At 42.8% G+C, this 25,476-nt stretch overlaps 1 protein-coding gene across 1 annotated transcript; it reads right to left on the bottom strand.

Annotated features, from left to right (window-relative positions):
• Positions 1-2,701: 2,701 nt before the first annotated feature.
• On the bottom strand, positions 2,702-24,270 carry LOC111861973. Its single transcript, XM_023846965.2, has 6 exons — positions 24,150-24,270; positions 21,741-21,837; positions 15,440-15,620; positions 8,421-8,497; positions 5,754-5,901; positions 2,702-2,889 (listed from the first exon to the last, which is right to left on the bottom strand). Exons 2-6 carry the CDS (start codon positions 21,816-21,818, stop codon positions 2,702-2,704), a joined length of 672 nt encoding a protein of 223 aa, XP_023702733.1. The 5' UTR covers positions 21,819-21,837; positions 24,150-24,270.
• Between the last annotated feature and the right edge of the window lie 1,206 nt (positions 24,271-25,476).

The raw sequence follows: 25,476 nt of genomic DNA, 5'->3' as shown, positions 1-25,476 counted from the left end.
TCATTCCGTCATGAGGTTAGGTGACCAAGGTGGTCATACTTTGCCCGCAGAACGAACAAAGTCTTTCAAATGAACATCGTATTTCTCGTCTTCCTAGTGAGCGACATCGTCAATAAACTTGAGAGCCTGTAGTCTTCCACGATTTGGATTCATGTATTTATTTATGTCTTACGTAACGATGTTTTCTGTACATACGAATAAATATAAAGTTGAAAGATAGGATGACAGTGAAAGTGAAGATGTTCGGAAGGGAGTGTTTGTGGCAAAAAATCAAGTTATATTGTGGAATTTGTGCTGCGGGACTGAGGGAGGAAGACCACAAAGGACCTCAATAAGGACACCTGGTGTCCGGACTAGAATCGGGATGCTCAAGGTTAAGAAGCAGGAACGTCAACCACTTCAACGCCATATCAAATGATGAAGTTACTCAAGTAAATTATTTTTATGAGTCTGGTATTTTTCTTCTAAAGATTCACTCACTAGTTCTCGCTGATTTCATATCTCTCGTTCCTTGTTCATCCTCTCAAAATATATGACGACAGAAATAACTAAGTCCGTGGAGCTGAGCCCTTCTTGAGAAGCTGCCAGTTCTGCAGCTACTCAAGAACTTACCAGAATTTTATGGAATCCAAAGGATCATTACCGTGTTCACAAGAGCCCTCCACTGGTCCCTATCCTGAGCCAGATCGATCAAGTCCATGACATCAAATCCTTTGCCTTTAAGCTCCATTTTAATTTTGCCCACCCACCTACGTCTTGGTCTTCCTAGTGGTCTCTTTCCTACTGGCTTTCCCACCAAAATTCTATATTCATTCCTCTTCTCCCCTATTCGTTCTAGGTGCCTTACCCATCTCACCTTCCTGGACATGATAATTATAATTATACTGCAGTTAAATTGATCAGTGGAATTTGAATAAGACCAGCAGAGAACCATAGCGGTAATTCAATGCGATCGCAAAGGGCTAAGAAATCAAACTTAAAACATGCAGGTAATTTTGAATAATCCTGCAGAAGTTTGGTACTAATATTACCTGAAAACCAGAAGTAATTCATCTAATGAATTTTTTTGCATTTCATTAATCTGTGAGAGAGTGACAGCAAATAGGTCACAAATGGATATAAAACGTAAAATATGATATATTCCAACCTGGGAAAAAATTATTTCTCGACATATCCTCCACCAACATTAATACACTTCTCCCATCGCTTTACCAGTGCGTCGAAACCTGTAGCATGGAAGTCTTTTGACTGTTGTCTCAGCCACTTCCCCACCTCCGTTTCAACCTCTTCGTCATCAGCGAAACGTTTGCCACCAAGGCTGAACCGCTCTACACGACAAACACTTCCCAACATAAAGAGCCAACATTTCTTTATGAATATCCTTTTGCATTGAGTCCTTTTTCCCACAGAAAGAACGCACAACATAACGCTGCTCCTCGGTAGTATACGCTCAAGCACGGTCACCATTTTTACTACTGAAACCAGCTTATGAACATGTGTATGCGCGTCTGCTACCTAGACTCTCATTAAGCTGGTCTGTGCTGCTACCTAGTGATACACATAGAAAACCTATTACGTCCATTACAGATGTTTTACCTCCATTTGTGACCTATTTACTGAACCTCCCTCGTATTTTTTTGGAAGCTGAAGTCATTAACACTCGAAAAGACAATGGTACATACATATACCAAGTACATTAACATTCAAGAACTTAACATTTCTTTTCCCAAGATTTTTTTTTAAAGTTTCATTAGGCTGTACAATCGTGTCTCTGAACCGTATTATCAAATTCCTTTCATAAGGCAGATACTGTTTTCTTGGACGGAGAGACCAAATGCTGATACAGGCCTACACATTTCAGATCCACTTCATTCTTTGATGCGTTGCGGTTATAAGAAGGGGGTAATTGCCGTTGCCAACATTATGCCGTCGGAAAGAGATACTGCTGAAACCAGCAGAGCGCTTCATTATCTTCCTACAGGCCTGAGAAATCTGCAGACTGCAGCAACCTGCTGACGCTGGTTCCTCGCTCGCGGATTTTTTCTTCTACCCTGAAGCTGGAGGCGATAAGTTCCTCCGAAACGTAGATTTACACAATATATACAAGGCGCCACATCCCAGAAGGCGACATTCTTCATTTATGTAAAACTTTTCCTCTGCTTAAGAATCATGGCTACTTAATTGGTTAATAAATACCAGACCATGAAGACGTATGGGGAAGTGAAGGCATGGTTCCAATCATACTTAACCCCACTTTCACTTCCAAGCCACTATACACCGACGAATTAACCCCTGGTACCAGTTAGATATAAAAGCTATATGGACCTCAGAGCTCGTCTGGACGCTGTGGAGTAAAGGAAAATATCTTGCTGCCGCCGAGAATCGAACCTCGATTCCTCGATCGTTCAGCCAGTAGTCTACTCGCTATACCGACTGAGCTATCCCGGCTTCGCGATAATGATGTTTTTGAGTCAATAGTAAGAAGAAAATTACTAAAAATGAACTAAGTTCACCCTCAAAACACTCATTAGTCTCTGCATAAGTGTTGAAGATCTGCCTGTTTGTCCTATACATTGGAAACAATGCATTCTGTACAATTCCTGCTACCCACTGCACTTTGTTGTTTGTTAAATAAATCCAGAAAACAAGCACCAAGCTCTGGGTTGCGATTATGTCTATCTTTTTTGTGGCGAATGTAATTCTACAGTTCGGAACGGTTCACAGATGCTATGGTACGGCGGTGGGGNGGGGGGTGAGGGGGGGGGAGAGGAGGCGGAGGGTCGATGATAAACACGATCGGGGGTACCGTGTCATCACATGGCGCAACCTGTCTTCGGTCCAACTGGTGATACAAACTGTTCACCACTACGATGAAGTATGAACTCATCCCTGCAAAAAGTAAATGTTAACTGATTATTAAAGCCTGTTCTCAACATTTCATAAAAATTCGTAACTTTATTTCTGAGAACTTATGCCAGTTAGTCATTCACTTCACACATTGACACCAAAATTTCATTCACCGAACTGTTTTTTGAAGCGAAACTGCGATAAATGCTCGAAAGAATATAATAATAATAATGATGATAATAATAATAATAATAATAATAATAACATAACAAGATGTATGATTTGAGGTTCTCACAGCGGTGGTTATGAAGAGTTCTATCTTCTGCGATATAAGCTCGTATATTCCGTTGAAAACCAACCGATGTTTCGGTGGAACATATCATCTTCAGTGTCGAAGAATAAGTCAAGCAAGAAATCAAAGTGAACCAGCAAGCAGACAGCGTTGTTTTCTACTTGCTTCACGCTGGTGTATTGCTTGGTTCATTTTTTCGACCATGAAGATGGAGATGACACCTTCCTCCGAAACGATGAGTATCAGCGGACTACAGGACGTTTATATGCCAGAAGATAAAACTCTTCAGTATAAAAGGAGGTTACAGCGAAGGCGTCCTGCGCATAGACACACCCAGTGCTAGGAATGACGTATAGGGGAGTGGAGATAGAGCTCTGATCTTTCTTAACCCTAGACTCTTAATGCTGATGAGCGGTTAACTCCATGGGCCGACTGCTTTACCCCCCAAGCAAAGAACTCAAACTGGAGAAGAGGTTGGGTGATCCCAGAGCCGGTTTGGACAAAGTGGGGAATAGAAAACTGTGTTCCCCAGCCGGGAATCGAACCCCAATTCCTTGCCACACCTCAGACAGTTAGTGGCCGCCTTCCCGCTGCTACGGGGCGGGTTCGATCCCAGGTAATGTGGAATTTAAAAGGAGAAAACCACTGGAGCAGGTTTTCTACGAGTTATTTGATTTCTCTGCCAATCCTCATTCCACTAACTGCTCCATATTCTTTAATCACTATATCGCCGACGCTATATAGGGTCGACACTGACATCATCGTTAAAAACAAACGTGGAAACAGAAAGAGAAACCAAGTTCTTCGGTTCTTCACACCTTAGCCTTCATGTCCACCAAGCTAGTCTGTTCACCGCTTCCTGCCTGCCTATCTATATTCCTGTTGCTCCCACTTGGAGCATAGGGCATCAGTGGGGGGATCAGCCCGTCGCAAGGCCCCTACCTACACACAAACAGAATAAACTGTGATCGGTTCACAAAAATCTATAACAAAAATAAACTTCCTTATTCCTTAATTAGCCAAACGTCAGGTTAGAAATAAGCCTCAAGGAACATGTATTTCACATTCCCAATTTATTTGTGAGCGAGAAAACGGAGAATATTAAACTAGCAGCAATTTGATTTTATAAGGTGAATTCACGGCCAAGGTCATAAGACGCCAACTGGAAAGCGGGATAGGAGAAACGAGAGCGTACAGTGACAGGACATGAACACGCAAGAAAGAGAAAATTGTATTTCCATTTTCGACTTGTGGCTTTCACAGCGATGACTCTGAAGAGTGACGCCATTTAGCCTGGTAGAATTTTACTGTTGTTTCCGAGGAACGTACTCCTTCCACAGTCTCGTTTGAAGAATAACCCAAACAAATAGGCAGTAAGAAGCATGTGGCCTGCTTTTATTATTCTTTCACCTTGAAGATAGATGCAACAATGTCCTCCGAAACGTTGGTGAACTTTCCGGACCACACGGCGTCAAATTCCAAATGATAGTACTCTTCATATTTCCAATTAATTAAACTGTTTATATTAAGGACCTGCAGAACAGAGTGTGGACCTGTGACAGCTGACGCTTCGTCATTATCATTGGCAATATTAGGTGCAGATGTTAGGGCCCAATACCCGACAATGACGACGATATTTAGAATAACAGCAATGACTGCAACTGCCCGGTTGCTAGTATGGAATTGCCTATAGGGTTATGCATCAAGTGTCACCGGGTACAAACACGTGTTTATTTGAAACACCTGATTAGTATTACTGCACTCTGTTGTCTCTCTGTAAATAATCATTCAATCTGTACAATAATGATTATTATTTCCGAAAAAACGGACAGTGGATCTCTTTTGTCACCAGCTGTAAGACAGGAAATATTCCTACCGAACTGAGCCCATCAGAAAATCTCTGTTTTCGATACTGAAATAAGTGCCCCAAGATAGAGGCCAACTGTTTCTAATCGATCCAGTTCTGGAGGAAATTTCCGCCCTCCCGCCATACACTTAGCGAAGAAGAGAGATTCAGTTTACGAAGAGTTGTGTTTGAAGAATTTAGGACAACGGGACATTTCCAAAATAATAGTCATGTTTCGTGTAACAGACCACTGGCAGAAACATTTAGAACTGCCGTGATCTGGATTTATCTAGCCAACTTACGTTTCCAAAAATAAAATCGTGCACTTATCACGAACAAAGGCACATGTTTTTGTAAAATCTGATATCTTATATTGTTACGTACTGTTAATTTCCGATCACAGTGGCCGCGCTGTCTAAGGCATGAACCGTTTTTGCCCGTTCCAACACTGGGATCGTGGGTTCGAATCCCACACGAGGTACGGATGTCTGTGTCTATTCTGTTTGTAGGTAGTGGCCTTGCGACGGGCTGATCCCCTGTCAAAGGAGTCCTAACGACTGTGTATAGATTAAGAAACTGAAGACGCGGCCAAGGTCCACAAGTGCTGTAGGGCCGAAGATAGAAGACGTACTATTAAATAAAACATTCTAATAAAGAGCACACAAAGTTCATCGCAGTGTAAACAGTAAGGAACACACGCAGACTGTGTCCAGGTGCTCAAAATTCAAATGGGCTTAGCCCTGTGTTATTGATCTGCCACTATTTTACCTGTGCATAAGAGGCTAATCTTCATTGTCAGCAGGGCTAGTTTCCAGTCCACAAATAACATGAATACGCTTAAGACAATTACTAAAATACATGTCATAAGGAATACGGAGTTAACGATGATCCAAATGTTCACCAAGAGCGGCTTTTCCTGCGGACAAAGAGAAAGAGGCCTGCATTAACATCAGTAACGATGCGCATAGAGTTGTCGACGCTGACGCGCCTTTAAACCCACTCACGCACACACAGTTTACGTAAAGAATTGCACGGGGAAGCGCGGTGAGGCGGGACAACATTCCGAGGCACTGTGACAGTTGTATGGGTCGAAACGTCTGGACTCCAAGAGATAAAATAAACAAAAATATATTATGATATAAAACGTAATGCTCTCCCTGTAACAGGCCGAGGAGGCCCACAGGGTTGTAAGACGTCGAGGCTCCCACATTTTCTAGACAAGAGGCTCACAGATGGCGGTGAAGCTGTTAGCTTTACGCGCCGATTGCCCTTTAACCCCATGAAGATTGCTGGTACTCATTTCTATTATAGGCTAACTCGATCTCAGGGTCAGAGTAAGGCTGGAAGGATTAGATCACTTGAAAATTTCAAGGACCTCATCGGGAATCGAACCCGCGACCTCCCGGCTTGTAGCATAGTGCCTCAACCAAATACTCTACCGCGTGCCCCACATTATGACTTTCTTAATTACACTTTGCACTCGCCACTTATGCTCATTTTTGTTATGGTTATGAAATGAACAGAGAGACAGGATATTTAGCACAAACAATTAAAATTCGCAGTGTATACACAACTTTGTTGTGAAAGCCTCAATAGAAGAAGACACTGAGGTGGGGGTACATGGAAGTAATAATATTACAGGAAGACCCGGACAGAGCTCATAAACCCTACTTTCCTACTGCAGAGGCTTCCAGTCCTACATATCATGCGCTCTTAATGCCATATTTAGGCAATGTGTATTTAGAATCAATCAATGTCAATGCAATTTAGTCCACTGGTTAGCGTGCTGGCCTTGAGACTATGGTCACATGAGAGAATCTTAGTCGAGTCAGAACAAACGTTTGAAATTATACAATGATTTATTATTATTAGCCGTAGTAGTAGTAGTAGTAGTAGCAGCAGTATTGTGAAAGACTTATTACGTAATTATATATTTCTTAAAAAGTTGTCAGACATAACTTCAAAGATTGGCGCTATTAACATGTTTATAATTGCTGATTTAAAACAAAATTTCATGTATAACTTGTGGATGTGTTTATAATATATCCCCATTTCAAATTTCAAAGAAGCGGCTTCAACTCTTTAATATTTAATGACACCAAATTGACAACTAAGTATAAATCCCAAGCAGCCACCATTTTGTAGTTTCACATTCATTGTAAGTATTAATTTGGTACAAGCTACAGACTGCGTATTAAATGGTGGTACTGTGTGCTCTCACCTCACAAGTCCGTCCGTCCACCGTGCTGTTATTAATGAGCGCATAAGATTAAAATTTACAAAGTTCAGATGGCCTCCAGTAGCATAACCATACCACATTTCGTAAAAATCTGTAAATGTATTCAAAAGTAGAAATGATAACACATAAACGTACAGCATGGCTAGCTCGTATGGCTGCATAGGAAGAAAAATAGGCCAGACGAACATGTGAATATGTGGCTTCCATTCGCCTTGCCTTATGACGTGATTAAAACTAATGAACTTTGGGCTCCATAAAAGAACCCGAGTAACAACAACGTTCCGAGGAAGGCTCCATACATTGGAGTTAACTACTTAGTTGACGCAAACAAAGATAAATCTGCATATCTCTACAGCTATTCACGTGGGTTCCCAGTTCTGCTAGTTTCGTAGTCGGACATTGTGTTTAGAACATGACATGCTCAATATATTGCTTCTGGCTGTTGTCAAGGCTGACACACGGCGTATCTAACGCACTGGATGTGTCACTGAGTGATGCAGGTGATGGGAACAGGCATCACTCTCAGCTAGAATGAAATGTGAGTGCTTGCTTCGTTACGGGTTAAGGAGCAGTGTAAGATTAGAAAAACAGTGAAGTAAAGCTATCCCTGTGACAGGCAGTGGAGGCCCATAGGGTTGTGAGACATCGAGGCTCCCACATTTGATAGAAAATAGGTTCACAAATGGCGGTGAGATTGTAAGCCTCACGTGCCGGCCGCTCTTTACCTCACAGGAAGATTGCTGGCACTCAGTTTTCTTCGAGGCTGAGTCGACCCCAGGGCCATAGTGCGGCTGGAAGGATTAGGTCAATTGAATAATCCAATGACGTCGTCGAGTATCGAACCCGCGACCCTCCGGCTTGCAGCGTATTGCTTCAACCAACTGCGTGCCTCAGAGAAGTAGTAACTACCGTATTTACGCATGTATAGGCCGCGTGCGTGTATAGGCCGCAGCACAATTTTCAGACAGAAATTATAGAAAAAATAATTTTCTTGGAATATTATTTCAGGAGTAGAAAGTATTCCGAAATTTGGCAACGTTAATTTTTTTTAATGAAGTGTGATTTGGAATATTTCGAATATAAGCCGCACCCCAGTTTTCCTCTTGAATTGTTGGCAAAAAATGTGCGGCCTATACATGCGTAAATACGGTAATTCATGACAGTACACGAATACTCAAACACAAATGGAAACTCACCTTCCTTGCTCCAATTATAAGCAATATATTGACGATAATATTAAATGAAAATACTGCAATGAGCATGATATAAATTCCTGTAACAAAGAAAAAAGCGGTAATTAATAAACACATGAAAGGCATATTGCACTGAATTCATCCTAATTTAACGTAACTGTAAAAGGTAAGGTAAAGCTGTCCCCGAGCTTAACTAATTAATAGATCCACATTTTCTTGACGTCGGCACTAGTTGGAAGTGAGTGGTCTGCTTCACGCCCCTGTAGCTTTACCCTCTGAGAAAGAGTCCCTCCTACCCATTGGACAGGAGGCTGGGTGGGCGCCAGAGCCGTTCTGGACGACGTGGAGAAGATAAAATTCTTGACTCTACTGGGGCTCGAACTCCGACCCCTCGGTCGTCCAGCACATAGCCAGTCGCTATACCGACTCGTAACGTGACTGTGTGCAAATTATAAAGACACGTGAGACATGAGGTTCCCACAGTGGTGGCTGGAAAGTACTATTTGCGGACAAGTTTTACAGTTAGTTTCGTTGGATCTTACCGACGTTTCGGAGATAATACTACTTCCATATTTGGTGTCAAAGAGTAAGCCAAACAAACATGGACCAAGCAAACCAAACAGAGAATGTCGGTTGCGAAAAGAAAATGTACGAACTCAGTTCACTCAGTTTGCTTGGCAGACGCTGAACACGGGAAAGTCTCTGATACATCAAGCAGGAACTCGAAGACCAACTGCCTCCAAAACAGAGGGACAGAATTTAGAACAAAACTATACTCGAACACGGAAGTTCGAAGTGTTGCCTGCTCTTACGTAAGGCGTGTAATTTTAATGCTCTAAAGCAGATAACTGCAATGTACTTGAGGAAATGAACGATTGAAACAGAGGGTTGCAACTTCTGCTGGACGGGTCCCAGAACAATAATAACATTAAACAAACAAAAACAAAACAAACTCCGTGGCTTGGGTCCGCAAGCGAACTATACCGACCGAGGGACCGCCGCTTGTCGGCGAAGTTAGTGCCAACTTTAGCGGACAGAGGGTGTCGCGTGGTCAGCGCAATGAATCCCCACAGTCGTTAATTTCGGTTTTCTAGACCGGAGCCGCTATTTCCTTGAAAGAGCTCCTCAATTACCCTCACGAGGCAGAATGGACCCCGTTCCAGATCTATTACTTCTCAGAAAATATGGCAGCGCCGGCAATCGAAGCCGGACCTCTGGTTCAGTAGTCAGGAACTCTGACCACTAGACCACAGAGGCGATTCAATATTAAAGTAACAATAATAATAATAATAAATTTGTACGACTATAAAATCTATGCCATAAGAAACCAGGCTGGTAACTATGTTAAGTATTGGCCATGATTGCCGGTAACATTGGCTCCGCGGTGTAAGGCATGAACCGTCTTCGCCCGCTCCAACATTGAGGTCGCGGGTTCTAATCCCACTCGAGACATGGATATCATGTGTGCCTTTATTCTGTGTATTGTTCTGTGTGTAGGTAGCGACATTGTGACGGGCTGTACCCGCGTCCAAGAGTCCTACCGACTGTGTATAGGATTAAGAAACTGAAAAGCGGCCAAGGTCAAAAGGGCTGAAGAGCCGTAGAGAACAGAAAAAAAAAATGGCCATGATTATATCTCGCATAGAGAGGTGTACCCATGGAAGTGCGCATCGTTTACCTCCAGACAAATTTCTCTTCAACCCATAACAACTGGATGAGAATTTGAATAGAATGTTGCTCGGGAGATGTAGAGATAACGATACGGTTAGAGCTCGTCAAGAGATCTACACTGATGTCCAGTGACCTGTATTGACAGACCCGTTATCAAAACATATCGATCGGTCAGCGCATGCACTTCACGTTCAAGGTTTTCATTACTGCTGTATATGTTTGCATTCAATTCTCCTTTTGGGCCTCTTCTGATCGATGCATAGCACTCTGTCACTCTGTTTCTTATTGTGCGCTATTTCCCCGCAGTGTTGTCAAATGTTGCACCACATCCGCGCGGGGAATACCGCAAGCTTACGTCACAGCGAAGGCCCTATCTCAGTCACGAAACAAGCGAGATGGGTAAAAGATTCGAACGATGAATATTTTACAACCACCGAAAAGCAACAAGAACAATCCAGTGTAGGCGCCCGTGTAGCACTTCGTAACATGTTTTCATCAAGGTGAACAACTGTTAGCCTCCCGCCATACGGTACCCACAAACATTTATTCACCATGAAATTTTCTGTCTTCTCAAATATACTGCCGCGTAGTCCGTATATGAGCCGATGTTTCGGCAGGTACACCTGCTCTCACTGGTTTCTTGCTAGTCGACCCTGAAGATGGAGGTAATACGTTCGTCCGAAACATCGGTTCATATACGGACTACACGGCGCTATATGCCAGAAGATGGAAAATTTCATTATGATCGCTGTGAGAACCTCAAATCCTTTATTAATCCATTTTTGCAGTTACTCTCTTTCACGTTCCTTAAAAGGCCAGGACGTTTTGAGTTGCTGAGTGGCTCTTAGCTTCTATAGAAGGATTACACTCCACTGAGTTAGTTATGAAAACAACAATGGCGACAAGCCCTTGGGAAGTGTAAGTGACGTGTGTATTTAAATGTAAATTAGATTCTCAATATTTTCACCTCTTTTTTTATGGCTAGTGGGGTGGGAGTAATTCCCTTGTACTGCGACCACTTCTGGCCTATTGTACCAGCCCCATATGATAGGTGAGGGTGATTGTGGAGCAATTGGTGGAATGAAGATTGGCAGGGGAAACCGAAGTACTCGGATAAAACCTGCCCCAGCGCCACTTTGTCCACCACAAATTCCACTTGACCAGACCCGGGATCGAATCCGGGCTGCCGCAGTGGGAAGCCAGCGACTAACCGCTTGAGCTATGGCGAGGCCTTTATATTCTCACCTAAGTAAATGTTGTGACAGAGGAAAATATGTCTTTGTGCTTAATTAAGTCCATGAAGACATATGCATAGATGCACACAATGCTTTCTTATTCTCGGTACCAGGTATAGATGGCAAATACGCTTCATGACCCGGCCGCCTTAACTCAGAGAACACAGTCCCCAGTACCAATATGACGGGAGACTTGATGGGTCCCAGAGGCGGTCTGAAAGACGTGAAGATGAGGATATTTCTTCGCGTTCACAGAATTGAACCCCGGTTTGTGGATGGCCCAACCGTATGTTAGTCAGTGCGCTGAAAAGACTAGTCAGATCTTCAGGGGGCTACGAGAATTCTCTTCTTCTCTAAAGACTTGCGGAACGGTTATTATGAACCACAACAAATTGTAACGATTTTGTTTAGTACTCATTATTCAGTAGGACACTGTTTAGGCAATAGTGACATATGTCCAAATATGAAATAAAATTATGTAATAATGAAAGATAAATAAAGGTAAAGCTAACCCTGTAACAGGCCCATAGGGTTCTCAAACGTCGAAGCTCCCACACTTTCTTCACAACCGGCTCACAGATGACGGTAATGTTGTCAGCCGACCGCCCTTACCCCCGCCATAGTGCGGCTGAAAGGATTAGGTAAGTTGAAAAAATCCAGGTCATCGGGACTCGATCCCGCGACCTTCCGGCTTGTAGCATATTGCCTCAACCAACTACGCTACTGCGCGTCCCTAAATAATGAAATAATAACGGCGAAAAATACAAGCTCGAAGGCTTGGTAACCAAAATAATTTTCTTGAAGTGGAAAAGCAAATTCGAAGCCTAGACATATTTTAACTTCTTTAATAAATATGCCGATAGACAAATGAAATTTTATCCCTTATAGAAAGGTCTTCATTTTCCATTCTAATATCATATTCATTTCCTTCAGAATGCAGAATGACGTAATCCTGTGATTTAACTGCAATCCCACTTCTCCGTACCTGACACACATATCTTGAAGTCTTATTTCTGTGTCGAAATCCCACAGGTTTATACAATATTTAAATTGCCTGGCGTGATACAATCACATCAAAGCGATTTAATTATTTACAGTCGCAACCGTTGAAACGTGTGGGCGGGAAGGGCCTGCCTCACTAATAACTGTGTTTCCTACTCATAAACTGCCCATTGAAGGGGGCTTGTGTTGCTACATGCTACATTATTTAATTTGATATCGCCTCTCATATACCTGAAATTCCTCTTAGTACGTTATATCTCTCTTCAATTGCAACAAGCACGCTGTATTATTCAATTTCACCAGCAGTGCAACACCAGGCCCCTATAGGAATATTGTAGCGTGTAGAGCCGTTACTATGCAACGACTGAGCAAGATGAGCGGATATATCAGTGCCGTTTCTGGGCAACGGCTAGTAAACACGTTCCCGTTGTTAGGCAGCAGATTCTTAATAATGCAACAGTGGACTAAAACAAAGGAAGAGTTGTGTTGTCTATGTGGTCCGTGCCGAGATGTTATAAGTTAAGGACAAAGTCACTTGATAATGAACCTGTGTGGAGGCGGGGTCGAATATCTCCACCGTGACTCTGCGAGTCGTAGGAGGCACAAAAAGGGAAGTCTCAAATCTTAGACAGTAAAATATGGTCACGAGTCCCAAGGGACTCGGACACGAGAAATACTGCACTGGTAAGGACCAGCAGCGTATACAAAAGACAAATCCGTCCTCTCGTCAGAGTGGGCGCCCCCCCCCCCCCCTCGAGAAAAAAAAACAAGACCGCAACTGTCAAAGAGTAATAAATATCTGGTCATGAGACCCAGATGGGGCTAGACACCAAGACTTACTGAGTGACTGACCGTCAGTCGCAATGTGACTTTGACTTTGACTTGATGGTGAGTTCTGCACGGGAGTCTGCGAAGAGAGGACTTGGGCCGGAGGCAGAAGAATATCCATTGTTGGAGCCCTTACCAGGAAACGTCTAATAACATACTGAGAACTCTAAACTGTGTGCTCTATTGAAGTGTAAGTTATGGAAATAGAGATAGTGTTACAGTTATTTGTAGCTGGGACCTGTAACTGGTCAATACATCCATTCACTAATCCAAATCCCGTCTATAGTCACCCCTACACGGCACAGTCCTGCTCCACTAATAACTGTGTTCCCTACTCATAAACTGCATACTGAAGGGGGATTGTGTTGCTACGAACTTCATTATTTCATTTTATATCGCCTCTCATACTTGAAAGTTCTTCTTAAGTACGTATATCTCTATTCGATTACAGTAAGCGTGCTCAGTTATTTCATCCGCTAGCAGTGTGACACCAAGCCTCTACAGGAATATATGAAAGAAAGATTTCCTCCTCTTCAATCAATAAAAGCTGTAAAAATTGTGGAAATCAGCTGTATGCATTACGTAGTTTATACTCCACAGTGTCTCTTAATTTCGTACACACCCGGCCAGGGAACGAGAAAATTTACTGCTCGACTACAGGTCCCATAACTGTGCTTTCGCGCCTGCGTCACCATGAGGAAGAGATAGAACAGGATTGTCTGGTCATAAGGTTGAATTTTCGTATGTCCTGTCTTCTAGTTCAGGATTAGTCACTGACCACATGAATCAGCAGCTAGGAAAATATAACAGTGATGATAATCCGAAATTAAAATTGATGACACAGATATCAAAATTCTTAAGAGGTTACTTATTCTCTGCATTCCACCCTGAAATTGAATTACGAAGACTAAACGGCTACCACCTCTCTAGCTTACCATGGAAAAGACGGGACTCAAATCTTACCAAGTTTTCATATTTCTCGGGAAGACAACTGGGATATTCTGTTTTTTTTTTTAATTCGCTTAGTGGGGGGTGGAGTCCAGCTGGGTCCACTCGGCAAGGCAGCCACTGATTGGCCTATTGTAGCCTGCCCCGGGTGATTATGATGATGGAGAATATGGTGGAATGAAGATTGGCAGGGGAAACCGAAGTACTCGGAGAAAACCTGCCCCAGCGCCACTTTGTCCGTCATAAATCCAACTTGACCAGACCCGGGTTTGAACCATGGCCGCCGAGGTGGGAAGCCAGCGACTAACCGCTTCAGCTATGGCGCGGCCTTCTGGGGGTTGCTATAGTCTTCTCAAGGCAGTTATGCTACTTCATTACCGACCTTCGCGCTTCAAGTAACAGCGTTTGCCCGCTTCATACTCCAGACATTCCGCGTTCAATTCTTGGTCCAAAGACCGTAATTAAAACCGAGGTCTGTTATGATTTTCCTCAGTCTCTACTGGAAAATAATGAGGTACTACCTTAAAACAGATATCCTTCTAAAGGCGCGTCCACATTACTCGTGCTCGTACGTCAGAAGCTTACTGCTGCCGGAAAGTCAGGATCTGGAGCTGATATCTGTTGTGAAGAAATGCGAAGGCTTTGTATGCAAACCAGTTTGGGCGTCCACTTCGTCAGTTCCAGATCCTGATTTTCCGGCAGCAGTAAACTTCTGACGCACGAGCACGAGTAATGTGGACGCGCCTTAAGACTAGGGAAAAATTTCTTGCACCTGGCGGGAATCGAGTCCCGGACACCTAACCCGCAGCCCGTCACTATATCGTCTGAGCTATCCCGGCTCGGTCGGTCGGGTAAATTGCTTCTGGCCAGGACAGTCATTTCTGTTCCCAAGTGTCGGGGACTCATCATCACATTTTATTGTCTCACGACTCTACCCCGGCTCCTCCCCCCCGAGATTCTCCAGGGAGGTGAGTAATGTTTCCAGTTCAATGTGGGACTCTTTTTTAATAATAGTCTTCTGAATTATGACACCGTTTAGCCTGTTAGGTGGTTACTGACGTTTCGCAGGAACCTGTCACTTCAATCTTCAGGGTAGAAGTCAGACAACAGGTTGTCTCGGAAACGGTAGTAATTTACCAAACTACATGGTGTTAATAACAAGACCACAATCCAAATCATTACCACCACCCCCGAACCTCAAGAACTTTAAAGCGGGACCTACCTTAACGGTGCATTTGCTTTGTATTTTTGTGTTCCAAACGCATTTTGCATATTTCAAAATTAGTATATATGCTCAGTAAGGTTTTGGGTTTAGTGTGTAAATGACGTCATGTGTACCTTTTATGCCCTCGTCTAGAAGCTCATGTGTTCTCCGTCTCTTCTCTTCTTCTTCCTCTCCTCTTTCCACTCTTCGTCTTTCTTCATCCGTGTTGTTTCTGACAGAGAGGTGCTTCCCTACGGGGTTATACTTCCCGTATAACATAACTGGTACGATTGCAAGGGCTACCGAGGAAATTACCTGGAATATAAATACAAATTGCTTGGCAGATAAACAAATCAAAAGTCCAAATTCCAGTCGTCTGGAGCGACCTGATCTCTCCACCTTCAGTTCTACTTCGACGGAAGAGACAATAGGTTTCTCCGTAACGTTGATAACCACGTACCAGACTATAGGGCGTCATCATTCAGAAGGCCTTAACGTAAATCTTCACCACAGTCAATATGTAGAAATCGCGTGTATTCCAAGGCATAACTCACCATTCTTTTTGAGAATTACAAAACACGAAAATTATTTGTAAACAGTGAAATCTCAAATCCTACATATTTGTAAGTACGTAATTTCAACCTGTTATTTTCAAGGAGTCGGGTTAGCTCAGTCGGTATAGCGACTAGCTATGGGCTGTACAATCGAGGGGTCACAGTTCGAGTTCCACAGTTCCACGTCGTCCAGACCGGCTCTGGGGCCCAGCCAGGTTCATATCCAATGGATAACGGGGGCTTTTTCCCGGGGGTAAAGCGGACGGGGCGTGAAGCTGACCATTCACCTCCAACTAGTGCCGAGGTCAAGAAAGTATGGATCTACACATTCATTCCCCCGTATGCCTTCATGGCGTAATGCTTAATTAGTTAAAACACAGGGACACCTTTAACTTATAGTCTATTTTTAAAGCCAATAATCCAGGTATGAGCTAGGCATGTAGCATGAATGGAAAAGCTAGTACCGCATATCAAAACCTTCTGGAAAATAAAACACTTCGGAGACCAAGACATACATCGGAGTAAGAAATAGCTGGAATCAATTTCGTACATACGCGTATGTATGTGTATATATATATATAAAACAAAAAACAAACTCCGTGATTTCGGTTCAAGCGAACCATACCGACCGAGGAAGCGCCGCTTGTCGACGAAGTTTAGTGCCAACTCTTTGCGGATAGAGGATGTCACGTGGTCAGCGCAACGAATCCCACGGCCGTTAATTTCAGTTTTCTAGACCTTGAACTTGATCCTCAGTTATCATCACGAGGCTGATATGGATGCCAAGCCATGAGGGTAATGCTTGGAATGAAACCGCAGATCAACTGGCAAGAAAAGGACCTGAACAAGCTTTCGGCATCTCAGTAGGAGAGTATTGCTGGGAATGAAACCGCAGATCAGTTGGCAAGAACAGGATCTGAACAGCTGTTCATAGGACCTGGCCCAGTTTGTGGCATCTCAATTAGAGTTGCCAAGAGAGCGATCTGGGACTGGACTAACAGAAATCACAACAAACATGAGATTCCACAACTGAACTTAAACAGGCAAAGGGAATTATATCAGGACCCTCTGCCAAAAGAACGAGGGACCTATTAAAATTAAACAGAGATCAACTCAGATGGGCGGTAGGATTACTTACTGGACACTGCCACCTAAAAGAGCACCCTTCCAAACTGGGACTGACAGGCGACCCAACTTGTGAGAGATGCCTACAAGAAAATGATTCAGCCACTCACACATCTTATGTGATTGTGAGGCTGTAGCTTACTTAAGACATCGCCACCTGGGTCAGTTCTTCATGGAACCAAGTGACCTTTATGACCTTACATTTCATTCGAAGTGTAGGATTAATAAAGGGTTAATCCAAAGGGGAAGCACAATAGAACATTGAATGTCGCGGTGCGAGGTCCGGTTTTTATGGCTCACCCCTCATACTCATACTCATCATCACGAGGCTGAGTGTACCGCGTTCCAGACCCACTACTTCTAAAAAAAAATGTGGTAACGCCGGGAATCTAACCCGGACCTCTAGATCTCTAGCCGGGAACGCTGACCTCTAGACCACAGAGGCGGTCAACAATAAATAAATAAATAAATATATATATGGGCATGGGTATATACGTATATAATAGAATGAAATGTTAAATCGCTTGAATGGACTGAATGGGCAATTGGACGGATTGAACGGGGTAATTAAACGGATACATTAATTGAATGGCTTCTGCTGATAGCGAATTATTAAGTTGCTGGAAAGTGTGGGTGGATCGATGGACGTGGGGATTGATTGATTGCACGTGGTGACTGGCATTCTGATCGACTTTTTCATCGTTTCCTTCTTCAAAGAAATTATAGGATGTGATCCTAAAATAATGTATGTCCCACCCACTTCCTTCCTTTCTGTGGATTACGTCCAGTAAGCTGGGCTTCAACACTAGTATCTTGGTAACGTGTGGGTTCCGTGTTAGATAATTCGATTTATTGGAAAATTTCACATGTAACTAAAATTAGTTATTACACTTTAAAGAGTACTGCTTCTGTGACACACAAACAATTATAACATTCACAAGGTTAACACATCAACTACTGAATTGCCTTGAACGCGTCTTCCTGACGAAACCTTTCGAACAATCTTCACTGTTTCTTATATAGGCTCGACACGGATCACACAGAAAACACGCCCTCCATTGGTGACGAAGCTTGTTTACTATTCGTTGCCTAGCAATGGACAGCCCTCTTCCTATTCTTGGCCAAATTTTTTCTTCGGGGGAACGCATATATGATATTAGTGGAAAAGCCAGAAGGAAAGAGACCACGAGGAAGAACAAGATGTATATGCGTGGATAATATTAAAATATATCTTACAGAGATGCGATGGGGTGGTATGGGCTGGATTGATCTGGCTCAGGATATGGACCAATGGAAGGCTCTTAATGAATCTTCGAGTATCATAAAAATCTGGGAAGTTCTAGAATAGCTGCATAACTGAGAGCTTCTCAAGAAGGGCTCAACTCTATGAAGTTCTTTATTTAGTTAGTTAATTAGTGCCAACTTCTGGATATTGGCCCAATTTCTTACCGTAAAATTTACGTTGAAATTGGTTTCCAGGAAAACATTCCCTGCGGCTTTGCACGCCTTGGCTCCAGTTATTTATTTTATGAAAATTATTGTCCCCGGGGAAGTGACCCTGTGTAGTCTGTAGACATTAGCCAGAGTTTCTCAGGAACCTGGTGCATCCATGTTCACGTACGCAGAAAAGAGGGTCCACACGCTGTTAAACACCTACACGTATAAACCAGACTACACGGTATCATATCCCGGAATATAATATTGTTCACATACATTGCCGTGAGAACTTGAAATCTAGCCTAATAATTTTTTGTACCGATATCACATTTATTGTATAAATAATAATAATAATAATAATAATAATAATAATAAACATATGCTTATTTGGAGGATTCTCGTTGTATGTTCAAATTTTGGACTCCCATGTCTAAAATTTCTTGGTCATTTCTTTCTAAAACGCATAAGTTCACTAGTCATGACGGTACAGACGAGTTGCTACGCATGTGTGGCTCCCCTCGTGATCTCTTGTGTACACACTCTACAGGCGAAATATGAGAGGGCATCTCCCATTGGAGACAAACATCGGTCAAGCAGAAACTGATCAATGAGCTCAATCATATTTTGTATTGATACACGCGTCGGTGAAGTGCACGCGTGTTGCTTTATTATTTATTGCGTTTAGCGCGCTTGTGTTGGACGCAAGTGATAATTTCTTGGAAGAAAAAATAAGGCCTCTCTTCAACGATTACGCGGCAGCGCAGTTAGTTGAGGCGCTATGCTACAAGCCGAAGGCCACGGGTTCGATTCCCGATGAGGTTATGGGATTTCTCAATTGACCTAATCCTTCCAGCCGCACTATGGGTTTGGAGCCGACTCAGCCTCTAACAGAAATGAGTACCACGAATCTTCTTGGGGGGTAAAGGGCGGCCGGTGCGTAAAGCTGACCTCACCGCCAACTGTGATTCGATTGGCTAGAAAATGTGAGAGCCTCGACGTCTCTCTCTCCACTGCCTGTTAGAGAGGTAGCTTTTATTTACATGACTTAATATTTTACATCCAGATTTTTTCAGTTTTTTGTGGTCTATTATCCTAGGCATGATTTTTCACCATCCTTGATTATCAGACTGTGGTCTACCGTGTAGTATTGTAGTATTCCATCTTCCGGCCAGAAGTCGAATTCAACCCTGAGGATAGAGGCAGTATATTCGTCTGGAGCGTTGGTATCCCACTGAAAACTTGCATGGTGTCACATTACAGTTGGCAACATTGTAGGTAGCCACTCAAATTGTGCTTGGTTGCACCCATGGAATTGGATTTAATTTTCCCCACCACAGGGTATATAATAGTGAAGTTGATGGCGAGAGTAGGGGACATAAACTTCACGTAGTACCCGAACTACTGCAGGGGTCTGCTGTACTGTGCGCTAATCGAATCTCCGGTTCAGATGCGGGCAATTATGCGGTGAAGTCAACTGTGACAGAGAAAGGCACACATCATTTCGCCTGCAGCATATACGATACAATTCATTCTGTAAAAATAACTAACCTCATTTCCACTTCCGCACTTAATGTGGCTATGCCAGTATTATTGATAATAGCATTGTCCACAAATTATAAAAAATAAATTTATAAGTACAGAACTGGGTAAATACATTAATTTATTATACCATGTTAAATGGAGAAAATAATTACACACTACAGTCGCCCCATTTCTGCATCACTGCTCCCAAAATCTCAGCTCAACTACTACTTCTGGGCGTGCCTAAGCTCAGGCAGTTGGTCTCCTGCTTCCTCCCTCCCACCAACTGCTCCACACAACAGGCCCCACTATTGTCGAGCGTCTTACCCCTAATTTCCCCTACTTCTTACAGCCGGAGAGAAAATGATACGACAGTACTGTTCATCTACAATTTTGACATTTTCAGTGGCGAGGGAAGGAAAATGCATGGGGGAAAATCGACATCGGTTCCAGACGGTCTCAAAGACGAGTCGTTCTACATTACACCTGGAATCTGGGTCCCAATTTATGTATCCAGTTCTATACGTTACTTCCAATGGTTGGCAAATACAAGCAGCCGTTCCTATATGACGTCAAAGTTTTTACCTGTTTTAAGATAACTTTAAACATTTAAAGACTCAGTATATTACCTCAGATTTTACCACCACTTCAGTCAGTTTTCATCACGACCCTAAAACCTAATTCCTGTCTTGCGTGCTCGCCATCTTGGTATTGTACAGGTCACACGTCACGAAATTTCTCGGAATTTGCGTGGTTGGACGAAAATGTTTCAGCTGTACAGTGTCGCAATACTACTGACAAATGAAAGTCTAAACAAATTAACGTTCTTTTATACATACATACACGCTCTGAGCCTTACTTATACCGTTCCTTGTTCAGTTGGCCCACTGTCACCACTTTATGACATGTCCTTTGGTTGGGGGTGGAGGAGTGGGCCTCATTATATGGAGAGTAGCTGCAAATGTACAGAACGAATAGTCGCGGACAGCCGACAAGCGGTAGTTCTCCAACTTCAGGATTTGGTTCACAGTCTATCGCCGTAACAAACAGCATGTTGCATGGGGCCATAGATTTCAACGAATTCTTCGGAAATTAAGCAACCCGAACTGAATTCTACGTTTGGAAAACTGGGGATGACTGTGGAGTGGATTCAGTTGGCTCAAATAAGGCTCTGTATTGAATCCTTTTGAGTTCGATAATGACAATTCAGCTTACATAGAAGCCCCAACATTTCTTGACTGTCGGAGGGACCATCAGTAGGAAAAGGTAAAAAGGGTAAAGTCGTCCCTGTACTTAATTAATTAAGCATCACGAATGGGGGAGTGGAGGTAGACTTCGACATTGGATGGAGGTGAGTGGTCAGCTTCATACTCCTGCCACTTTACTCCCTGTACCAATTGTTTATGAGGGTGGGTGGGTCCCAAAGCCTGGTCTGGAAGCCGTAGCGTAGAGAAAAATCTCTTGCCCTGTTGGGAATCGAATCGTGGTCGTGCAGCCCGTAGGCCGTCGCTATACTGACTGAGCTATCCCGGTTTGAGTTTTATATACATATGTTTCCTAAAGACGAAATTAAATTGATTATATGCAGTACACTGCAAGGGCATATGAGAATAATATTAAAATGTATCTTAAAGAATTAAGATGGGCGGGTGTGAACTGGATTAATTTAGCTCGGAATAGGGACCAGTGACGAGTTCTCGTGATCACGGTAATTACATTTCATATAATGCTGAAGGTTTCTTGACTAGGTGAGCATCTGTTAGTTTCTCAGGAAGAGTTAGGTGATACATAGACTTACAATGTGATACAAGGCAATACAAATTGCTCCAGTCTTGAGCGCACATCCGCAGCAGCACTGATTAACCTTGAGCCCCATTTTGACGCTTCTTCAAGCCCTGAAAACAAAATGGTTGCATCTACACTTCAGCGTCAGCATACACTGTGACGCCTTGGCACTTTCGGTTGCAATAAGAGTGCCGCCAAGGGAGAGGACTGCCTGGGCGTCAGGCACTGAAAGTAGAGCAGACTGCAACATTTTATGTTAATATGCACAAGTGATAATACGGCATTCTTTGGAAGAATTATTTACTACTAGCCGATTTATCCGGCTTTACCCGGGAGTATTACACAGGTATAATTAGAATATTGATATTAATTACGTACATTAATATAAGGTAATAGAATTTTAAGCACTAACTAATCCATTACAATGTAAGTCCTAGACTTTTTGCAATTTTTTCAATTTCATCTTCTATTTTTGGGAAATTTAAAAGTAAATATACGTTAAATTATAACACACACATATAGTAAGCTATGCTTTTTCTGTTTTTGTTTTTACTAAGCTCTATGTAATGCATAAAACCTCAGTACGCTAGGGCGAAAGGGCCTCGAGTAATAAGAAACTGATTTTGAGGGTTTACAAATTGCCTCGAGGAGGTCGTTTTAAAACGCCTAAAACCTACCGAGGGACGCAAGGAAATTTGCAAATCAATTAAAACATGAATAATCGCCTTTTTTCAGATTTGGTATATGTCTTTCTATATCTAGCAAACTGAAAATTATACGTCGGAAAAACCTAACAGACAGGTATGCAGATTTAGTGAGTTTTTCTTTTGTAATATTTGAGGTTTTAACGGCGGTGACTATAAAGAATGCCGTCTTCTGGGAAGTGACGCCGTGTAGATCTTGTGTGAACTGACGTTTCGGAGGAACATATAGCCTCCATCTTCAGGCTAGAAAAATCCGCTAGCGAGGAATCAGCATGAGAAGTTGGCTGCAGTCACCCCCTCACACCAGTTCCTAACTCGCGGATTTTTCTACCTTAAGATGGAGGCGATATTTTCCTTCGAAACAACAGTTCACACAGTCTACACGGCGCCACATCCCAGATGACGGCATTCTTTAGTTTTCTTTTGTTTTTTAAGCTCTAGTGGCAGCAAAGACTTCAGTGCGTAAGGACGAATGGTTCTCGAACAAAAAGCAAACAGGTTTCTTTGGTGCTTCCGAAATTTTAGAGAATGTTCAAATGTCTAAAACCTCCCCTGAGAGCTCCTCTGCCATCATGCCATATCTGATCCCCATAGGCGAAACAACACGGAAATGTATAAAGTACAAACGGGCATGCGCCCTTCTTTACATATAGGCCTGCAGGAGAAAGGATTTAGAAAGTTGTAAGCATTTTAAGCACATTGTTACTATTTGCACCACTTTTTTTTTCCTTGGCACTACAGCCCCAGTGGGCCTAGGCCTACCTCCATGAACTCTCCGTTCACTTCGGTTTTGCTAGATCTTAGACATTCGGTAGGACTCCTTGGGCGAGTGATCAGCTCGTCGCAAGGCCTCTACCTGTAGACAAACAGAAAAACGCACACAAACATCCATGCCCTGAGTGGGATTCGAAGCCACGATCCCGGCTTCCGTGCGAGCGAAGACAGTGCATGCCTTAGACCGCTCGGCTACCGTGACCGGCGTGCACCACCTTTAACAGAAAATAAATACTGCATTGTGTCGAAGGGGTGGGTTTCGTGTGATTGTAGAATTAGCAACCACTACTTCCTTACATTGATCTGTTCAACGTATCTTTATAATGGATATGAAGCATGTATCCTGTGAACGAACTGAATTGTTCAGATGTTACTTGGATGAAATTCGTGCATCGAATTGTTAAATAGATCAGCTAGTAGAATGACTACAATTCAGGCTAGAAAATCAGGAATTCTGGGTTCGATTCCCATCATATGCAGAGACTTTTCTCTTATTCACAGAGTACAGAACAGATCTCTCCACCTGTTTCAAATATAACCCATACATTAAGTTAAAAATAAATAACAAATTATAATATTTATCAGAAACGGTTATTTAGAAAAGAAGATTAACGAGTAGCGTTAAATATAGGCCTACTTAAGAATTACAGGTTCTATTTAGATGTTTCTAGAAGGGGGTGTATATTTACCCATGTAAAATGTAAATAAGCAGTGTTGTGGGCGTAATATGATTACATTCACAAATGATTTTGTGTCCGAAACAAATCAACATCAACGAGGCTGGCCTACGCAAAAGCTCAATTAGAATGATACCTTCTAGTCTGTAGTACACATCTGAACTCCATTACAGACCTACATTTACCCCCGTACTATCAATACGATACTCATAAACACGCCTGAGTAAGAATTATAAAGAGTGAATAATTTTATTTACAGATACTTACCTCTTTTAATTTCTGAAATAATCCAAGAAAGGTATAAATTACCTCAAGTGTAGTAGTTTTGTTTCACTTCCGGAGTCACATATACCACGTGCAGAAGTGGCGGAGTCTATAGGAGACTGCTGGCTATGCAGTCATTTGATTAACTGACGTAAGCTATAGACTGTTTCCTTTGAGTTTGCCGGGCAGGCGTCAGGCTTCGCGTGGGGAGCTGTCTCAAATTAGGTCACAAGTACACACTGTGCTTTTAGACCTGTCCTCCTATTTGCATGTGACGGAAAATATGTTAAGAAGTAACGGGGCGGTGGTTGTATCTGAATTCTTAAAGGTGGAAGGGTGATAATAATGTACCTAAGGCCTTGACTAAACCATACACACTCAACAATCCTTATCTCAGTTAGTGTACATGATCAGATACACTGCGCATTCTCCTGCGAGCGGCCAGGTCTAAATACATGAACAGTATATAACCGTATCATTTCTTTCCCTTAGTTACTAAACTATCTTGCAAATACATATCCAAACAATGTAACACATTGGTTGCATTGAAATTTCCCTAAAAGAACTTCCACCTCTAAACTGTAAGTGAATTTATAATGTTCGTACTGACTTCAATCAACAAATTTCAATAGCCTCCCATCTCAACAAAAGGTAATTCAGGTTCTCACAGCGGTACTTATGAAGAATACTATCTTCTTGGTTATAGCGCCTTGTAGTCCGTTGAAAGTCAATCGACGTTTCGGAGGAACATATCGCAAGATACCAGCGTGAAAGCAGGTAGCAAGCCCAGTGATTACCATAGCGTTCCGAAGTAAGATGAAGATGAATTCTAAATTTATGCCTAAGGCGGCGCCATAGCTCAAGCGGGTAGTCGCTGGCTTCCCACAGCGGCGGCCCGGATTCGATCCCGGGTCTGGTCAAGTGGGATTTTTGGTGGACAACGTGGCGCTGGGGCAGGTTTTCTCAGAGTACTTCGGTTTCCCCTGCTAATCTTCATTCCACCAAATTCTCCGTCATCATAACCACCCGGGCCACGTACAATAGGCCAAACAGTGGCCGCCGTGCCGAGTGGACCCAGCTGGACTCCATCCCCCACTAAGCGAATTAAAAAAAAATTAGGCCTATGCTTAACTGAGCACCACTCAATCAATAAATACGAGTAAGTAAAAGTACGAGCCCATCACGGTAGCCGAGCGGTCTAAGGCATGCACTGTCTTCGCTCGCTCGGAAGCCGAGATCGTGGGTTTGAATCCCACTCAAGGCACGGATGTTTGAGTTTTTCTGTTTTTGTCTACAAGTAGAGGCCTTGCGACGAGCTGATCACTCCGTA

This window comes from Cryptotermes secundus, unplaced genomic scaffold, assembly GCF_002891405.2.
Source record: "Cryptotermes secundus unplaced genomic scaffold, Csec_1.0 scaffold181, whole genome shotgun sequence".
NCBI lineage: Eukaryota > Metazoa > Arthropoda > Insecta > Blattodea > Kalotermitidae > Cryptotermes > Cryptotermes secundus.
Note: the sequence above shows the minus strand (reverse complement) of the source record. Positions and strands in the feature narration are given on the sequence as shown.